The sequence below is a fragment of the Saimiri boliviensis genome, chromosome 14 (assembly GCF_048565385.1).
Source record: "Saimiri boliviensis isolate mSaiBol1 chromosome 14, mSaiBol1.pri, whole genome shotgun sequence".
Lineage (NCBI taxonomy): Eukaryota > Metazoa > Chordata > Mammalia > Primates > Cebidae > Saimiri > Saimiri boliviensis.
In genome coordinates, this window is record NC_133462.1 from 67,381,751 (window position 1) to 67,398,924 (window position 17,174).

A 17,174-nucleotide genomic window follows, 5' to 3' on the forward strand; every position below is an offset into this window, starting at 1 on the left:
GTTCTAACTCGTCATCAACAATTTAGTAGTCTATGGTGGGAGCTGGTGCAGGGAAGGCCTCCACAGTACCCCGGCAGTCTTCAGGCAGCTGCCACTGACAGTGACAGTGAGGATCCCCTTCTGTGTCTCCTCCACTGCCCTTCCTTCCATCCGCTTGTTTGGGGACAGTGTTGGTCTGTTAGAAAGCAGCAGACTGCCATTGTGTGTGGGCTCCTTTAGCATGAGCCCTGAGTTTAGACCCCATGCCATGAGTCACAGAGTTTCCTCTAAGGCTGCCCTGCTGCTTCTCAGTCACCCAGTCAGAGGCACCAGAAGCCTTCAGAGACCCTGAGTGTGCATGGACACTTACTGCAAAAATCTGTCAAAGTAAGGAAGTTTCAGGAAAACTAATTAAGTCACTGACAGCATGATTCAGTGAAGGGGGTGGTGGTGGCGGGCCCTATCAAATCCGTGGTGAGTCATTGCCTTAAGCGAGAGTATGAATATGAATGTACAATTACTGAGAGCTATTCATTAGCCTCGGCTCACTCCCCAAAGGTAAAAAACAAAATGTCTTAACACAGTAGACTTACACCCAGGTCCCTCTTGAAGCCTGTAGGAAGAATATTGTCTTAATTTGCTGCTAAACAATTAAGAGCTGCTCCATGTAGAATCTGGAGGTTCACATTGCATGTATTAGAATAGCCCAATTTTGAAAGGTTGAAGAGAGAAATGAGTATTGTCTTCCAAAAAATCTTCCTGGATTTGTAAATATTCTGTAGCACAAGCAAGCCGGTGATCTCTGTTTAAGGAAGAGGTCTATGCAATGGAAGAATTTTATTTAGTATAGATGCATCTCATTTATGCATGGAACATACATTTACAGAGTTGTTTGAGAATTAGATTTTGGTAAACTAAGTTGCATTCAAAATTCACAGACAATGTTTGTTTTCTAATGGGGCCCTGCACGGTACTCTGTGAAGCCACTGACCTATTCTTGTGGAAAAAAAAATAATAATCTTCCTAATTTTTTGATTCATATATTTCAGCTCTCACTGGCTTTATTAAAGCTAATCCTCCAGCGTTATCCTTCAGAATCCCACAATTCTGGAAGGTATGCTGAAATGTCTCAAACTAGAAAGATCCCCTGTTCTCAATGACCGTAAACTTTACTCTTACCACCAAAGACTGGACCTCCCAAGTAAGAAACAAAAGAAAATAAAACAACAATAACTAAAACCAAATAAAATCCACGAGGATGATTAAAATAAATTATTTGATTAACTGAAATATGGACTTTGTAGATAATGTATTCTGTTACCCTCTCTAGCTTCATATCAAAACAATAGGACCCTTCTTTAGGAAAGTGATGGATAGACCAATGTCAATAAGCTATCATCAATTACCACATGCAAATTAGGCATTTGTGGGGAGCTGGCTTCACTTATTTAGGCGATCTGTTTATGACAGTTTAGGCTAGTGATTCTCAACCCTGGCTGCACATGAGAATCACCTGGGGACCTTCTGAATTGCACAGATGCCCGAACCCATCCCAGAATCAGAACTACAGGGGAATGGGGCCCGGGTATTGGCATCCAGAATGTTGTGAAATTTCCCCAGGTTATTCTAGTGTGCAGTCAAGGCTGAGAACCACTGATTCGGAAAATCACCGCTTGAAAACTGGGCTTAAGTAGCATAGCAGCAATGTTGCACCCTCTGAGGTAATATTTCCAAAAAAAGTGGGTTGTGGACTATCCAGGCTGCTTGTTAAAAATACAGGTTGCTGGGGTCCCTTCCCATTCCACTCAGGTATCTGCCCTTTGAACAAGCTCTTAGGTCCTTCATTTGTCCTATAAACATTGGGATGCTACCTTTAGGGCGTTCCATATTGAAGTATTAGTGAACATTTAGAAGATGCTTTTGATAGCACATGGATTTTGCTCATCTCTAAAGAAGCTAGTTACCAAGCTGGTTATGTGAATTGTGGTGAGGTGAGTGACATTTGCTGCTCATTTAATTTCCGTCTTTGGTTTTCTCCTGTGAGAAGCTCCCCTTCTCTCTGTAAGTATCCGTTTCTCCAGATATTTTCTGACCCTCCTGCCCATCAGAACTTATCCATGTGATATCCAAGACATCTGATAGAATGAGCTGATTTAGACTAGTGAAAACTGTCTTGTTCTGTTCATATAACTAAATTTTAACAACTGCTTTCAATGATTTAACCCAAAAACAGAAATGAGTACAATAATGTAGCATAGTGTAGGGAGGTAGTGAGGAGCCCCATCTGACACTTGCAAGACACACCATGTGGGTGCCAACCTCCCCAACTACACATCCTCACGATCTCTCAATTAACTCTTTCACACTGCTGTGAAGTTTCTCAGTTCTTTGTTTTCATTCCCTACAATCTACAATTATGTCAAAAACACAATCTTCTCCAGAAGGGTCAACTCATTGTCAGTTGTTGGGTGAGCAGATGTGTATATGACAATGAAGGTATATTCAAAGGCAACTTGCAGACAAAATAACTCTCAAGTGGATTTGAGAGCAATGAAAATTCATCACAAATACAAAGTGCTCTTTTGTTTAAAAAAATTGTTTTAGTATATAACTTCCTAAATGATTTCTGTAGGATTACTCAGGGTCCGCATAGACTCAGTATTTGCACAGGCTAAAAGAAACCAATATTTTCCTTTCATTTATTTCAGCATTTAATCTATGCTTTTCAAAATATTATTTTCCACAAGAACTGGGCCTTGGGGCTGAGCTAGATTTGGATTTTCTCTGTTTTCTATCCTTATGTTGTAACTACATGAGATTAGCTAATAAATAAAAACTGGAGATCAAAAACCAAATTAAATACTTTCATTTGAGTGAGATGAGAATGGAGGAGTGTAACAGAGCTGATAGTAACAGTTACGAAAGAGACCACATAGCCTAAGGTTCTTAACTTGCCTCTCCTCTGAAATGTGGTTTCCTTGATTCCTGGTCATCCTTGGTATCTGATGAAAAATCTGACTAGAGACAAGACACATGCTTGGAGCTTTCCATTCCTTAGAAAACTGGGATGGGACCTGGCGCGGCGACTCATGCCTGTAATCTCAGCACTTTGGAGAGCCAGGACAGGCTGATCACTTGAGGGCAGGGCTTCAAGATCAGCCTGGTCAACATGGCGAAACCCTGTCTCTACCAAAATACAAAAAAATTAGCCTGGTGTGGTGGTGCACACCTGTAATATCAGCTACACTGGAGGCTGAGGCAGGAGACTCCGTTGAACCTGGGAGGCAGAGGTTGTAATGAGCTGAGATCTCGCCACTAGACTCCAGCCTGGGAGACAGAGCAAGACTCTGTCTAAAACAAACAAACAACTGGAATGAGACTTCTACAGATCATGTGACCAGAATTTAGCCCAATGACGCAACACAATACCAAAGAAAGTTTCTGTTTCTTATATATTGGTCATTAAGTTGTGTCTAATTAGTGGCCAAAGATTTCATGCTGATTTCATCCAGCTCTCTCAGGAAGGTACCATTTTTGTTTGAAAGGGAGTCTACATAATTGATAACTTTGATAACATGACACTTTTCAATTAAGGAAATGAGAAAAGAACAAAAGAACAGACACATAGGTTCTGGCTGTTTCTAATAGTATTATGTTTCCAATGGTGGCATCCATAAGTATTTTGTTCCTTTATGACATAAACCACATTTCTTATCCTAAACCCTTGGGGCCTGATATGGTTTAAAATAATTTTGTTTTCAGATTTTGAAATAGGATAAAATGTATGCACTGTATATTTTATAATATCGACAGCATGATCTGGTTAGCCTTCTTATAATAAAACAATATTTTTATAGCAAAACATATAAATATTCATATTAAATGGGATAAGCAAATACTGTAAATAGTCTCAAGTCTGTTTAGATTGAGTTTTGCTGCCAAATGACTTGTGGCAAAGCAAGAGAATACTTTTAAGAGATTTTTAGATTTGGAATTGCAAACAAGGGATTATGGATTTATATCTGCGTGTTTTCCAAACCATTCAATAATTTATTTGTATTTTCAAATCTTATTAACTTAATTCAGTAATTTGTCCCATCCATTATTTTCCTAAAATATTCTTTTCATGCTTAAAATGTTCCCTGTAATCATTAGACTCATTGATTTGGTCACTATTTTTTGGTGACTTATTACTTTTATTATTGCATGTTATAATAAGCTTTTTAAGGCTCAGTTTCCTCTTTTAGAAAATTTCTGTTGGCATTGTTCCTGGCACTTAAGTGCTTACATCAATCAGTAAGCTTTCTTTGACTGCAAGCAAGAGGCACTGATTCTGACTGAAACAAAAAGGAGTTTACTGTGAGTATATGGAATTAAAAGAATCGTTACAGAACCATGCTTGGAAATAGCAGGGAAAAGAAAAACTTTTAGACTGAGATTAGGGATATTTTATCAGGACTTCTCACCTCCACCTTTCAAAATTCAGAGTCCCCTGCTGAAGATCAAGCCCGAGGCAAATCTGAGGGGCTGGGCAGCTCATGTACCCACCACTTGGCTAGGAGACAGCCTGACACATTGATTGACACTCCCACCACGCCTGAGCAAAGGATAGGGGAAGCATTCTCCCACAGGAAACGGGGTTGTTATTGCAAGAAGAATGCAAATGGACCCTGATGGCAAAACAAACAAACATAACAGAAAGTCCTCCATAGAATTCATGAGATTTTCTGAAGATTAGTCTTAATTCTTGGCTTTTTAGGAATGTGTAGTCTTATATTTTTAGGCCATCCTCATAGAAAACTTACCTCATCGCCACGGGCAGGTTAGTTACATTCCTCTAGACTCTTTTTCAACATTCTGTCTCTTTCTTGAGCATGGAGGCTAGCGATGTTTACCATTTGATTTTACTTTGTTTTAGTACAAGTAATGAGTTATTTGCAAAATGATCTTTTAATAAGGAGCATGTCCTACCAAGGCAACACTGACAGAGGGAATCTTAATGGCGGAAACCACTCTATTAATAAGAAAAGCAAATATTTCACCTGGAATCTACATAAGAAAAACAACGCACATTGCAGGACTCAAAAACCAAGAAAATGAAAAAGGCAACGTATATGGCTTTTCCTCATTTACTGCTGAAAAAAAATTTAAAGAATACTATTACCCTCCTTAAGTCCCACATTTCTTTAAGTGCCTTTTCAAACTGCATACCATTTTTACAGGCGGGTGCTGACGGGTGCACACAATCAGCTCAAATCGTTGATAACACACATTTCTTACCTGATACTCATACTCTGTGAATGGCAATAGTTCGGAATCCATAAAAGAGGTTGAGCTTCCATTATAGATTAGTACTGGATTGGATTTTCCAGGCTGAGTTGCTATTTGTCTTCTGTATAATTCGTAATACAAAACTTTTCCATTTGGCTGAAGCGGTCCTGTCCACAAAAGGGAAATGGTGGGCTGGAATCCTCCTGGAGCCATTTGTACCTCCAGATGTGGAGGGGGTTGCATCAGAGGCGCAATCTCAGGGGTCTGTATGAATGTCCAGTCACTTGAGGCACATCCCAGTGTGGTGCACGCTTGAATTCGTATTTCATACCTTCAGGACATAAAGCAGAAATTAGTGATTATCAGCAAAATAGATATTCATGGGAAGAGTCCTTAAAACACTAAGCCTTAAAAAAAAAAAGCTTACATATATTCTTATTTATAGCTAACTCTTAAGAATAACAAAGTTATATTTACATGGATATTTTTGAACAATTAAAATCCTCCTGACTTTCTAAAGTTCCTTATCTCTTTGAAACGGGTGAGCACAATTCTTCTCCTAAACAAAGATGTATGGAATAAATAATTCTCAAGATTCTTTCCGACATGAAAATTCTGGTACTCCGCAGAATGACCTAACATAGCACTGAAGAATGCAGACCTTGGGAAGTTATAAACCAGTTCTCAGCAGTCCTGGACTCCTACCTTTGCAACTAGGGCTAAATGATCCTCCAGGAGTGTGTCCAGGTCATGAAAGAACATCACGGAATGAAGGTCTCAGTGGTAATCAATCCCCTCACCTGATACCTAACATCTTAAAACAGGCTCCCTTACATGACACGAAGACCTTGTGGGGCCAAAGTTAACTCAACTACACACCAGATTATAAATCATGAAGACACCTTATCCAGTTAAACTCAACTAATCAATTATGTTTTGCCTCATAGCTGGTCTCTGCTACTTGAAAAGGTCTATTAACATAGCAGGGACCTTTCTTTCTGACAAAATGAATTTTTGTGAGTATTTAGTGCCTATGGTGGCAAATGAGCACTTTTTTCTCTATTCCCAAGCACCACTGATTTTATGAAACCTTCAATTTTCCCTCAAGTGCTGAACTACCTTCTTTTTCCCTTTAGAACTTTTGGTTCTAGCCTTTTTTTTTGAGATGGAGTCTCGCTCTGTCGCCAGGCTGGAGTGCAGTGGCACAGTCTTGGCTCACTGCAATCTCCGACTCCTGGGTTCAAACAATTCTCCTGCCTCAGCTTCCCGAGTAGCTGGGACTACAGGTGTGCACCACCACATCCAGCTAATTTTTGTATTTTTAGTAGATACGGGGTTTCACCATGTTGGCTAGGATGGTCTCGATCTCTTGACCTTGTGATCCTCCCAAAGTTCTGGGATTACAGGCATGAGCCACCACACCTGGCCAGTGCTTTCTTTTCTTTTCTTTTTTTTGAGATGGAGTTTTCCTCTTGTTGCCCAGTCTGGGGTGCAATGGCATGATCTTGGCTCATGGCAACCTCCGCCTCCTAGGTTCATGTGATTCTCCTGCCTCAGCCTCCAGAGTATCTGGGATTACAGGCATGTGCCACCATGCCCAGCTAATTTTGTATTTTTAGTAGAGATGGAGTTTCTCCATGTTGGTCAGGCTGGTCTCGAACTCCCAACCTCAGGTGATCTGCTCACCTTGATTACAGGCACGAGCCATTGTTCCTGGCTCAGTGCTTTCTTAATTATACCTTTTTTCCCTTTGTGACTTATTTTATTCCCACTTTCTTCTCCTCTTCCTCCCCTGGTTCTCCTCTCATGTCTATATCCACCATGACAGGGCTACCACTTGATTGGTGATCAAATCCATAGCTGTGTATGGCAGATCTGACTTCTAAGCAATTCTGTGAAGTCAATTTTGATTCCCCACATAGAGATTATTCATTATCGGCATTATCTGTGGTAGCTTTTAAATTCTGGGTTGGATTCCTCTGCTCCTCAGGACATTCCCAAGCTACTTCTTACTGATCAGCTAGGAGGGCTGAAAGGAGGGCACACAGATTTGCAATATTCGGTGAACATTAATCCACAAAGACAAAAATCCCACATGAACTCCAACTTCATAGGGAAGTGATACTCTGTTTGTCAATGTCACTTACAGATTCAGTTAGAGAAAATAATGAAGAGATCTCTCATATTCTTAAATATCACTGCAATTTATCAGATAAATCAAACTTTTTTTCCAGCCAGGAGAAAAGCATTCCTCTCATTCCTGGATAAACTGTTTCTTCTTTAGAAGATTTTTTGATTAAGAGTTTCAAGGGGGAGCAAATGGATATGATTTTTGAAAGCTGGAGGTGCAGAAAAGCAAAGAGGAAGCCAGTCTAGAATATACAGCTCTGCAGCTATGGCGGGCCTGTTTTATGTCCTGAATCAGTGTAAGGTAATATAAAAGCCAGCTCACATAGCATGTGGATTAGCTGTGGAGGATACCTGAGGAAGTTTTAATTACTGTTTAATATTTAATATGACCCTAAATAATTGTCATGAGTAGATGCATAAGACCATGAATGTTTCATTTAAACAGCACTATATATCAGAGATAATTATAGGAGGATCTAATCTACATATCACTAGATTACGATAATAGCTAAATTTTACCTATGGTAGTCGGAAATCAACACTCTTTCAGCCTTTAAATTTTTTAAGTGATTCTGTTCATTTTACTAAATTTTAAGCATAAAATGTCTTTTATTACCCTTCTCTCTGGGGATGTAAGTTAGTTAAAATGTGATGGGGAACAATGCCAAACAATTTTCTTTAAGCTATGGGGAAGATTCTTTTGTGTGGAGAAAACACACTTCCATGCATGTCACAGAGCCCAGATGAAAACGGAAATAGGAAAACAGGAGCTAGCAAAGTGGCATTGTCTTGAGAAACCTAAGAAAATAGAGTCAGGGAAGCCTTATTATTCCTGGAAGAAGTGCTGGATTTGATAAGAAGGCTCTTCACAAAACAAACTTCGTTTTAAACAAATTTAAACAAATTTTTGTTTTAGTCTAACTCTGAATGGTCATAGTGCTCATTGATTGGCACTTTTTTTTTTTTTTTTTTGAGACAAAGTCTAGCTCTTGTTGCCCAGGCTGGAGTGCAGAGGCGCAATCTCAGCTCACTGCAACCTCCACCTCTGGGATTCAAGTGATTCTCCTGCCTCAGCCTCCCGAGTATCTGGGATTACAGGTGCCTGCCACCATGCCTGGTTACTTTTTGTATTTTTAGTAGAGACAGGGTTTCACCGTTGGCTAGGCTGGTCTGGAAATCCTGACCTCAGGAGATCCACCCACCTTGGCTTCCCAAAGTGCTGGGATTATAGGCATGAACACCTGGCTGATTGACACTTTTTAACCTTAAAATAATACATAATTTTCTCACACTCTGGTCAGATGACCCTACTGGAGCTGTCAAAACTGTCCAGGGGTCTGCATATTTCCAGGGGGATTAGCCTCATCTCTGTCCTACTTATTTCAGACATGAGGATGCATTGGAAACCTTTCTGAAAAACTGACTCTCAAAATATCACCTGCAAGAATTCTGCTCTCTGGAGGTTATGCAAATAAGCTTTGTTTTCATGAGGATGTGCTTTGTCTACTACGCATGTTTAGGTGGCGGGAGTTGGGGACACCATGCTTCCCATTTTTAGAGTCTTCATTAGAACTGACCAAAGGCTCAGGCAATAGAAAGGTCAGTGGCTCACTCTCAGAAAACTGAGACATGGCTACTTACCTGTGAAATGCCTTCAGCTGGTTTACTGTGTATGACTGCGTACCAAAAGAATTATGAGTTGTGTTTATGTGTATGATTTGAGTTTCTCTTTCAAATGGTTCGCGGATGAAGAGGGTATAGTTGATGATATCGCCATTTGTTCTCACTGGAGGGTCCCAATTCACTAAGATCTCCTGAGGGCCCCTGGCTTGCAATTTTGGAGGTTCCATCCCTGAGGGTGCTGAGGGGCTGGTTCGATCTTTTACAAGAGGACTTAAAATTCCCCCTTGGCTGTTGTTGGCAGTCACCGTGTAGCTATACTCCACACCTGGGGTGAGAGTAAAATCGTGATAGCGAGTTTCCAAGCCTGTATACACAATGTTCCCATCCCTTCTAAGTTCATAACTTCTGATCTGGCCATTTGGGTTTCTTGGAGGTTTCCACGTGATTTCTATTGATTCTGAGCCTGTGACTTGCAGTGTTGGAGAGTCCATGTTCTCTGGCGGGGCCTCCGTTGTCCAGGCAGATTTGGACACACTAGCAGTGCAACCTCCATTCGTGCAGGCTACAAGGGAGAAGTTATACTGAGTGTAAGGCTGCAGGTGGGAAACCAGCAGGCACAGGCCCTGGCCAGCAAGGGACTCCTTATTACCGTATATAACTAAATATTTAGTGATCTTTCCATTTTGTATTGTGGGTGGTGACCAACACACATTTATCTGAGTGGCACTGACGGCCCAAAGATCTGGAGGGCTGACTCCTGATGGAGCAGCCTCCAGAGTTGTGATGCTGATGGGTTTGCTGGTGGAGCAGCCTCCACCTGTGCAGGCTTGGAGTGCATAGCTATAGGTGGAAAAAGGAAGAAGCTCTTCGTCAGTGTAATTGAAAGTCACAGCATCAAAGCTGAAAGGATAGAGCATTTCATTCCTTTGAAGCCTATAGGACTGGATAATACCATTAGACTGTTCTGGTGGGATCCAGGAAATCAGCAGCTTATGGGGATTCATAGACACATAGGATATCTCAGGTGGAGAGAGACCTTCTGGAGGTGCTTGCAATGTCCTCACTGCATTCCAAGAACTATAGGTATGCCCGGCTGAATTCCAAGCATTGATTTTATATTCACACTGCGTCCATGGCTGCAAACCTGTGTCATTATACATAAATGTATTCCTTTCAGTGTTATATTCTGTGAAAACAATTTTCTCTTCGGCCTGGATTGTCTGATTTCCCCACGCTTTTTCTTCAAAGCATCTGCGAATCACTTCATAGCGAATTATTTTTCCATTTCGGTTAACAGGCTCAGACCAGCTCAGCTCAACACTGGTGGACTTCACAGACTGGACAGTAGGAGCCAACTGAGAGTCTGGGGGGGCTTCATCCGTCCACAGAGGCTGGGGTGCTGAGTGTGCACAGCCTGCTCTGGTGCAGGCCTCCAGGGTCAGCGTGTAGAGAGTGAAAGGGTCCAGGCGGCGGAAGAGAAACTGACGATTTAAACCAGCGTACTCCAGGAGCCCGTCACTGAAGATGTGGTATGTCTACAGAAGGAACAGAAGCAAAAGGGATAACTTGCAGCATGTGATTTCTTTGTGTCGTTGTTTAGCCCGTTTTTAACCTTTACCCTCTTATTCCTTATTTTGATGACCCTAATTTAGAAGTATTCTGATATTAATTGGGGAAGTGTGATCTTTTCCAGTTAATATAAGGCCCACAGAGAGATAAACAACGTTTTTCTTTGCCGTTGTTTTCCCCCAAAGCAAAGGGTCATTGAACCTGATATTTTGACTTAAATGGTACTCAGATTTCTCCTACTTGCACTTTTTTTTTTTAACAAGTAGAGAATAGCATTCAAATCTCCTTTTTTATAGATACGAGCTGCTTCTGATCTCACACAGACTAGAGGAAGTAGGGTCTACCTTCCATACCATTTGCTGGGAAATAGAATTACAATACTTAATCATTTGTTCTTACAGAGTGCCAGGGCTAAAAGTGTGTGTGAGTGTGAGTGTGTGTGTGTGTATGTGTGTGTGTTTAGGCACACAGACACCTATATTTTATATACAAGTACAAATATCCATACATATATATGCACGTACATACATACATATATATAAACCTTTACAACTAGGAGTTAGAAAATAAAACACTCTGTTTTCTCTTGCAGGCCATGGAAGAATTGATTGCTCCTTTGTGGGCATAGTACTCTTTTGTTCTGGGAAAAAACATCTGAGCGCTTATTATACTGTACAAATGTACAGCAAGTTTTCAACCCTGTATTATACATTTTTTTTGAAAAATGGGAAGTAACTTAATCTGAATGCAGGTGTTTCTGACTAGTGATTTCCCACCCTTTTCCTGCTTCAACGAACCTGAGAGAGATGCCACATTCCTACCGATGACTCCCTATCACGGTGACTCTCAAGAGGGGACAGGGCACATTGAAACATTCCCAGGAGTGGTTCCTGGGAAAGCTTAATTTAGACTGAACTGTTAATATGCTTCACTTTCTTTCTAGGATTACACAGCCTAGACTTTTGATAATCTCTTTATGTTGGAATATTATATGTTGGTGTGATTTTTCTTGTTGAGGATTCACGGCAAGACCATCCCCATGAGGAAAGGGGACTGCGTATCTTCTGAAGGGAGCTTAGGTTCCATCATTAGCTTGTAGCCTCTGTGACTCCTCAGCACCTCTTGATGCCCCAATAGTCACCTAGCAAATCTCTGACTGGTGTAAAATGTAGCTTTCCCTCTATACCCAAGCTCTGAAATGGTTTTGTAGAAAAACACCCAAACATTTTTACTGGTCTCATTTTAAACTTCTAACCATACATTTAAAATAGGCGATTACCAATTCGTAATCCTATTTTATTCCATCATGCGGTTCCTCTCTCATTTTCCCAGGTGATTCTTTCATATTTCCTCCTTTCCTCAACCACCAATACCCTCTTCTCTCTCTCAGCATTGGTTGTTGACATAACCACATATTCCACGAAAATAGAAGCAGTTAGAGAAGCATGCTTCCATGTTATATTCTGACCGCTGTATCCCTGTGAATCCAGACTTACATGATTTGCCTTTCCTTTTTTGCTATGAATGAAATATCTCTGTCCTTATTAAAGGCCACCCGAGTGCTGTATCCCATCCCTTCTTCCTTCCCAACGACTTCGCTACTACCATTATTCTCATATTCTCCTACGTCACTAGTTTATTTCTCTCTACCAGTTATTTCCATTCATGTTTACATGTACTCTAGTCTTTTCTCAATGATTTTAAATAAAACTTTCCTGTGCCACAGTCTCCATCTATTGCACCATTTCTCTGCTTTTCTTCTCATCTAAACGGCTTTAATGAGTTGCTGTCTTCCTTTCCTCCCTTGCCATTCTCTCCTCAACCAGCCATGCCAACCAGGCTTCCCCTGCTACTGCTCACTCTGCTTGTCGAGGTTACAGTGACCTCCCACTCCTACACTCAGGGTGGCTCCTCTGCCCTCACTTTGTGCACTCGGCAGCATTTTGGCGTATTTTCTCTTCATTTTGGGGACACTCCGCTCAGTACTTTTCCTTCTAGCCTAGTTCCCTCTTATCAGTCTTTGCTGGCTCTCTTTCCTCCTCTTGATCCCCACATTTATGCCTCAGGGCTTGATCCCAGACCCTCAACAGGCTGAGTTACATTCTCTCCATAGCTGATCTCCTCTGGCACCATGGGTTTAAATAACATCCACCTGCTAATGGAGGTTCGAAAGGTATTCCGATCATCGATCTCAGTGAGCTCTCTCAGGAGTTTTAGACTTGCACCTCACACTATCGACTTGCCCCCTCAAACTTGTTCATCTTCCAGTCTCCCCTTCCTCATCAATAGCCTAAAGCCTAAACCCGAAAGTCATCCTGAAGTGCTCCTTCTCCTTCACGTCTCTCATTCAGCTCATTAACACATTTTGTCATCTCCATCTTCTGAATGTGTCTTCAATTCACCCGTAGTTCATGACTCACAACTGCTACTCTAATTTGAGCCACGATCTACCAAGGTAAAATCAATACTCTACTTTGACATCTATAGTTCTCAAACTCTATTGGTCCTTATGTAGTCCATTTTCCACAGAGTAGCCAGATTGATTTTTAAAAACATAAATTGGATCATGATGTTTCTTTGCTTAAAGCCTTTAGTAATGTTTCATTGCACTTGGAACAAATTCTAAACTCTTTACCACAGCCTACAAGGTTAGGCACAATCTGTCTCCTGCCAGTCCCTCCAACCTCTTCTAGTGCCATCTTTCTTTTCCCCAAATGCTTCATACACGCTAGCTTTCTTTTCTTTTCTTGAACACACCAAGTTCATTCCTGGCTTCAGGCCTTGCATTTGCTGTCCATTTTGTCTGGAACATTTTGCCCCCGTATCTTCACATGACTTACTCTGTCTTGTCATTCAGGACTCAGCTCAAACGTCAACTTGATTCAAATGATATTCCATTCTAAAATAGCCTGAGCAGGCATAATTACATTATTCTATTTAATTTTCTTTACCGTATTCATCGCTCTCTGTAACTCCCTTGCTTATTTATTTACTAGCTTATTGTTTTTCTGTACCCTCACCGTTCATATACTCTGCCACATTTACACACACACACACACACACACACACACACACACACACGCACAGTTTGTAACATAAGGGATCTTGACTGTCTTGTTCACTGTTGAATAAGTATATGGCACTTAGTAGAAGCATTTCACCAAATATCAAGCAAATATTTGGTAAAACGCAAAATAAAGATCCAAAGAGTCAATATTCTTATTGACAATCATGCCAGAAAGAAGCAGATGCTGTCATGGGAAACAAATACCCACAAGAAGACGTGGTTTGAGGGAAGGAGCTTTCTTCTCTGGTGGGGACCTTGGAGCCGTAATTTAGATTTTAAGGCCATGAATCCTAAGGCTCAAGCCTCTTGCCCTAGGGGGCAGAATTCTGGCTTCTGTCCACATGCAGGCAGGCTGGTGGGAAGCAGCGTGCTACTGCAACTTGCAGCAGGCCTTGGAGCTAGGCAGAGAGGCAGCCCACAGAGAGGCCTGCAGGATGGACCAGGGCCTGTGAGCTCTAGTTACAGCTCTCAGTTATTGCTGCACGTAATTTCCTGCTGTCATCCCTGTCTTAGGGTTTTCAGGGAGGCTTTATTAAAAGTAACAGCTTAGCCTCAACCCTGTGATGTGGAATTAATGTGGGAGTCTTTGCCTCCTGGAGAAGCAGTAGCAAAGAAAAGGGTACAGCGGCAAAGAAAAGGTAGTCCCAGCCTGCAGAAAGTTGATGAGGGCCTAAGGGATGGGCCAGGGCCAGGAGAGGCTAGAGGTTAAGGCAGTAGCATGAACTGACAGGTATGTCTGCCACCATCGTTTGGGAGGAACACAGAGAGGTAGATAAGGGCTGTGGCTGAAGGTTCAGAGCATCAAAACGCAGGCTATTCATGAAAATACCATCTCCCCTGTACTCACGGGCTGGTTGAGCTTGAGATATGTATATGACATTTATAAGACTGTTTCTCATGGCTACGTACAGAAGTTGGGAAGTTAGCAGACACCTGTGGCTTGCTTGGTAAGCTCTGTTTAAAGCATAAATTAGGGAAGTCTTAAGCAAATAACTGAGAAGGGTAATTCAGGAGGCAGTTAAGAACACAGTCATTTAGAGTTCAGTTCTGATGTGAGTTCCTGGCTCCAAATCCCAACTCCATTACTTACAGTGTAGGCCTGCATATGCCTCATGAGGTTTAGTGGTACCCACCTAGTAGGGTTGATGTGAGAATTAAATGAGATAATCCATGGAGAGCATTTAGCCCGGTGTTGGGTTCACAGGAAGCATCACACATCTGAGCTAGTTTTCTCTGATCTATGATTAAATGCCTGGAGGAGCCATCAAGGAGAATTAAACAGGCTGCGAAGGGAGTTTTCCCACAGTGATGGGATGGCATGTAAGGGCTCATCTATTTATCTGGAGAACACCAAACATAATTTCTTATGCAGGGTAGACATTACCTTAATCACACCATTGGTTCTCATAGGCTCTGACCACTGTAGTAGCAATGCCCGGCCATTCTCTTTCTGTTCTATGATAAAGTTTCTCAGTCCACTTGGGGAAGATTCTAAGGTTTGAATCGGAGTCCAGGGGCTTAAAATTTCTCCTGCACGGTTTGCAGCCACAACACCAACGTGATATGTTGTGAATGGTTCTAAGCCGAACAGGTGGGCTTGATGGCTTGTTCCCTGTAAGAAAGTTAACAGGTTAAACATTTTTTTTTCTTTTAGAAACTGACAGTATCACTGGAAGGTAATTCTCCGAACCTCATGGCCAAAGCACAAGGCAACAGCAGTGAAACACCATAGCAGAGCCTTGAACTATCAGTAAGAAGACAATGCATTTTTTCTTGTTCTTATTGATACCCTGAATATATTATCCAATGTTGTAAGATTTTAGATGCTCAGAAAGTTTATCAGATAGTATTCTGGACTTTTTCAAGCTTGCAACCCAAAGGGTGTGAGATATATATGAAACCTATGATGCTTCACATCAGTGCTGCATCCAGCTCAAAATGGAAATCAGTGGTACCGAGTTGCATGTCGGACAGGGATAATTGCCTGCCAGGTTAACATTAAGGGGTTGGAGATTTAACCTGAACACTCCAAATCCCCAACACTATCTGATTATATAAGACTCCCCATCTTCCCAGTCTCCTTCCCTCATTCTTTCAGAGTGTGTATATATCTCAAAAATTCAATAAAACAAATCAACACAAGAAAACGGTAACAAGCCAATTCAACTATAGGTGTACAAATACCCTTAGAGAGGTCTACTATTCATATAGATACAAAAATACTTTATTATTAAAAGCACCATAAACAAAACTATGAAACCTACCAAAAGTAATTGTTAGCTAGGCTTAGAGAATTTGGTCTTTGCTGAATTAAAAGAAAAGAAAAAAGAGATAGCCGAATTAGGATTTTTTGTTTGTTTGTTTCTCTGCTTAGAGAGCAACATTTAACATATTTGGCATGACTAAACTGGAGCTAAGAATCCTAATGTTTCTAAAGGCCCTGGGGTGCTCTTTCCACATCTGGACTAAAAGAATGTTCTTTTTAAAGTACAAATTATGTCTGCAAGTAGGGTAGTAATATGTGCATAGGTAAAAACACACACACTCACACTCACGCACGCACGCACACACACACACACACACACACGATTAGCATTTTCTGTTATGTACCATACCCAATGGATGTAAGAAATATGATAAAATTTTGACTGGGTTAGTAGGATATTTACAATCAATGATCTGCTTTGGTTTATTAGATGTTTGAATGTGATAGATGGTTTTCAATCATCTTATTTTCTTGGTGAGCAAGGGAGGAGGAATGTGAAGTGGGGTAGTGGAAGTTTTTTTTTGAAAGTAAGTACCCAAGAACATCAGATAAAGTTATGTATAAGGAAGTCCTCCTTAATTTGGGGATATCCAAATATCATTTTGGATAAAATCTAAAACAAGATGACAAAATGAAACAGAACTGTTTTCCAAACAAACTGGTTAGACAAAAACAAAACAATGTAGAAATAGTTTTTGGTTCTGTTTTCTGACATTATTGGCTATACATTTTAACTGTGTTAATATTTCTTGTTATGTGTTAAACATAGGCAGAGAAAATACAATTTCCTTTACACATCAAAAACTTGTAAAGTCAATTTTCCTATTTCAATAAGTCCCATTATGATATTACATGCTAACCTCTTGAAATCTTTTAATATTTAAACATTTGCTGAGCAACCAGACTCTGAAACAAATTTTACAGAAATACTAATTTCTCTTTTTTAAAATATTAAAAGTTAGACCATAAATATTTAAAAAGTTATTTCTCCACAACATTGGATTGGCCTTTTAGATAAATATAGCACAGAACTAGAATGACCATAATGAATATTAAATCTGAAGATGCTACAAGTCCCGATTACAGACATTCTTTTCTGATAAATGATTCCTTTTCTGTGGAAATAGGGCAAACATGGGCAAGATTAATAATGCAAAAAAGAATAATTCTTTGTTCAGAATATTCAGTAATAGATGCCAAAAAACCATACGCTCCAAAGCAAATAGTAATCACCTCTAACAGATTATATATAAAAAAGGTGGGCTGCTG

General features: G+C 40.6%; 1 protein-coding gene across 1 annotated transcript in view; it reads right to left on the reverse strand.

Moving 5' to 3' along the window:
• Positions 1-17,174, reverse strand: part of USH2A (usherin) — a 777,205-nt gene that overhangs the window by 35,701 nt on the left and 724,330 nt on the right. Inside the window, exons 61-63 of the mRNA XM_003930351.4 lie at positions 15,024-15,251; positions 9,022-10,538; positions 5,260-5,581 (exon numbers count right to left, since the gene is read on the reverse strand). Coding sequence (XP_003930400.3) covers positions 5,260-5,581; positions 9,022-10,538; positions 15,024-15,251 — 2,067 coding nt within the window. The remainder of the gene's footprint in view (positions 1-5,259; positions 5,582-9,021; positions 10,539-15,023; positions 15,252-17,174) is intronic.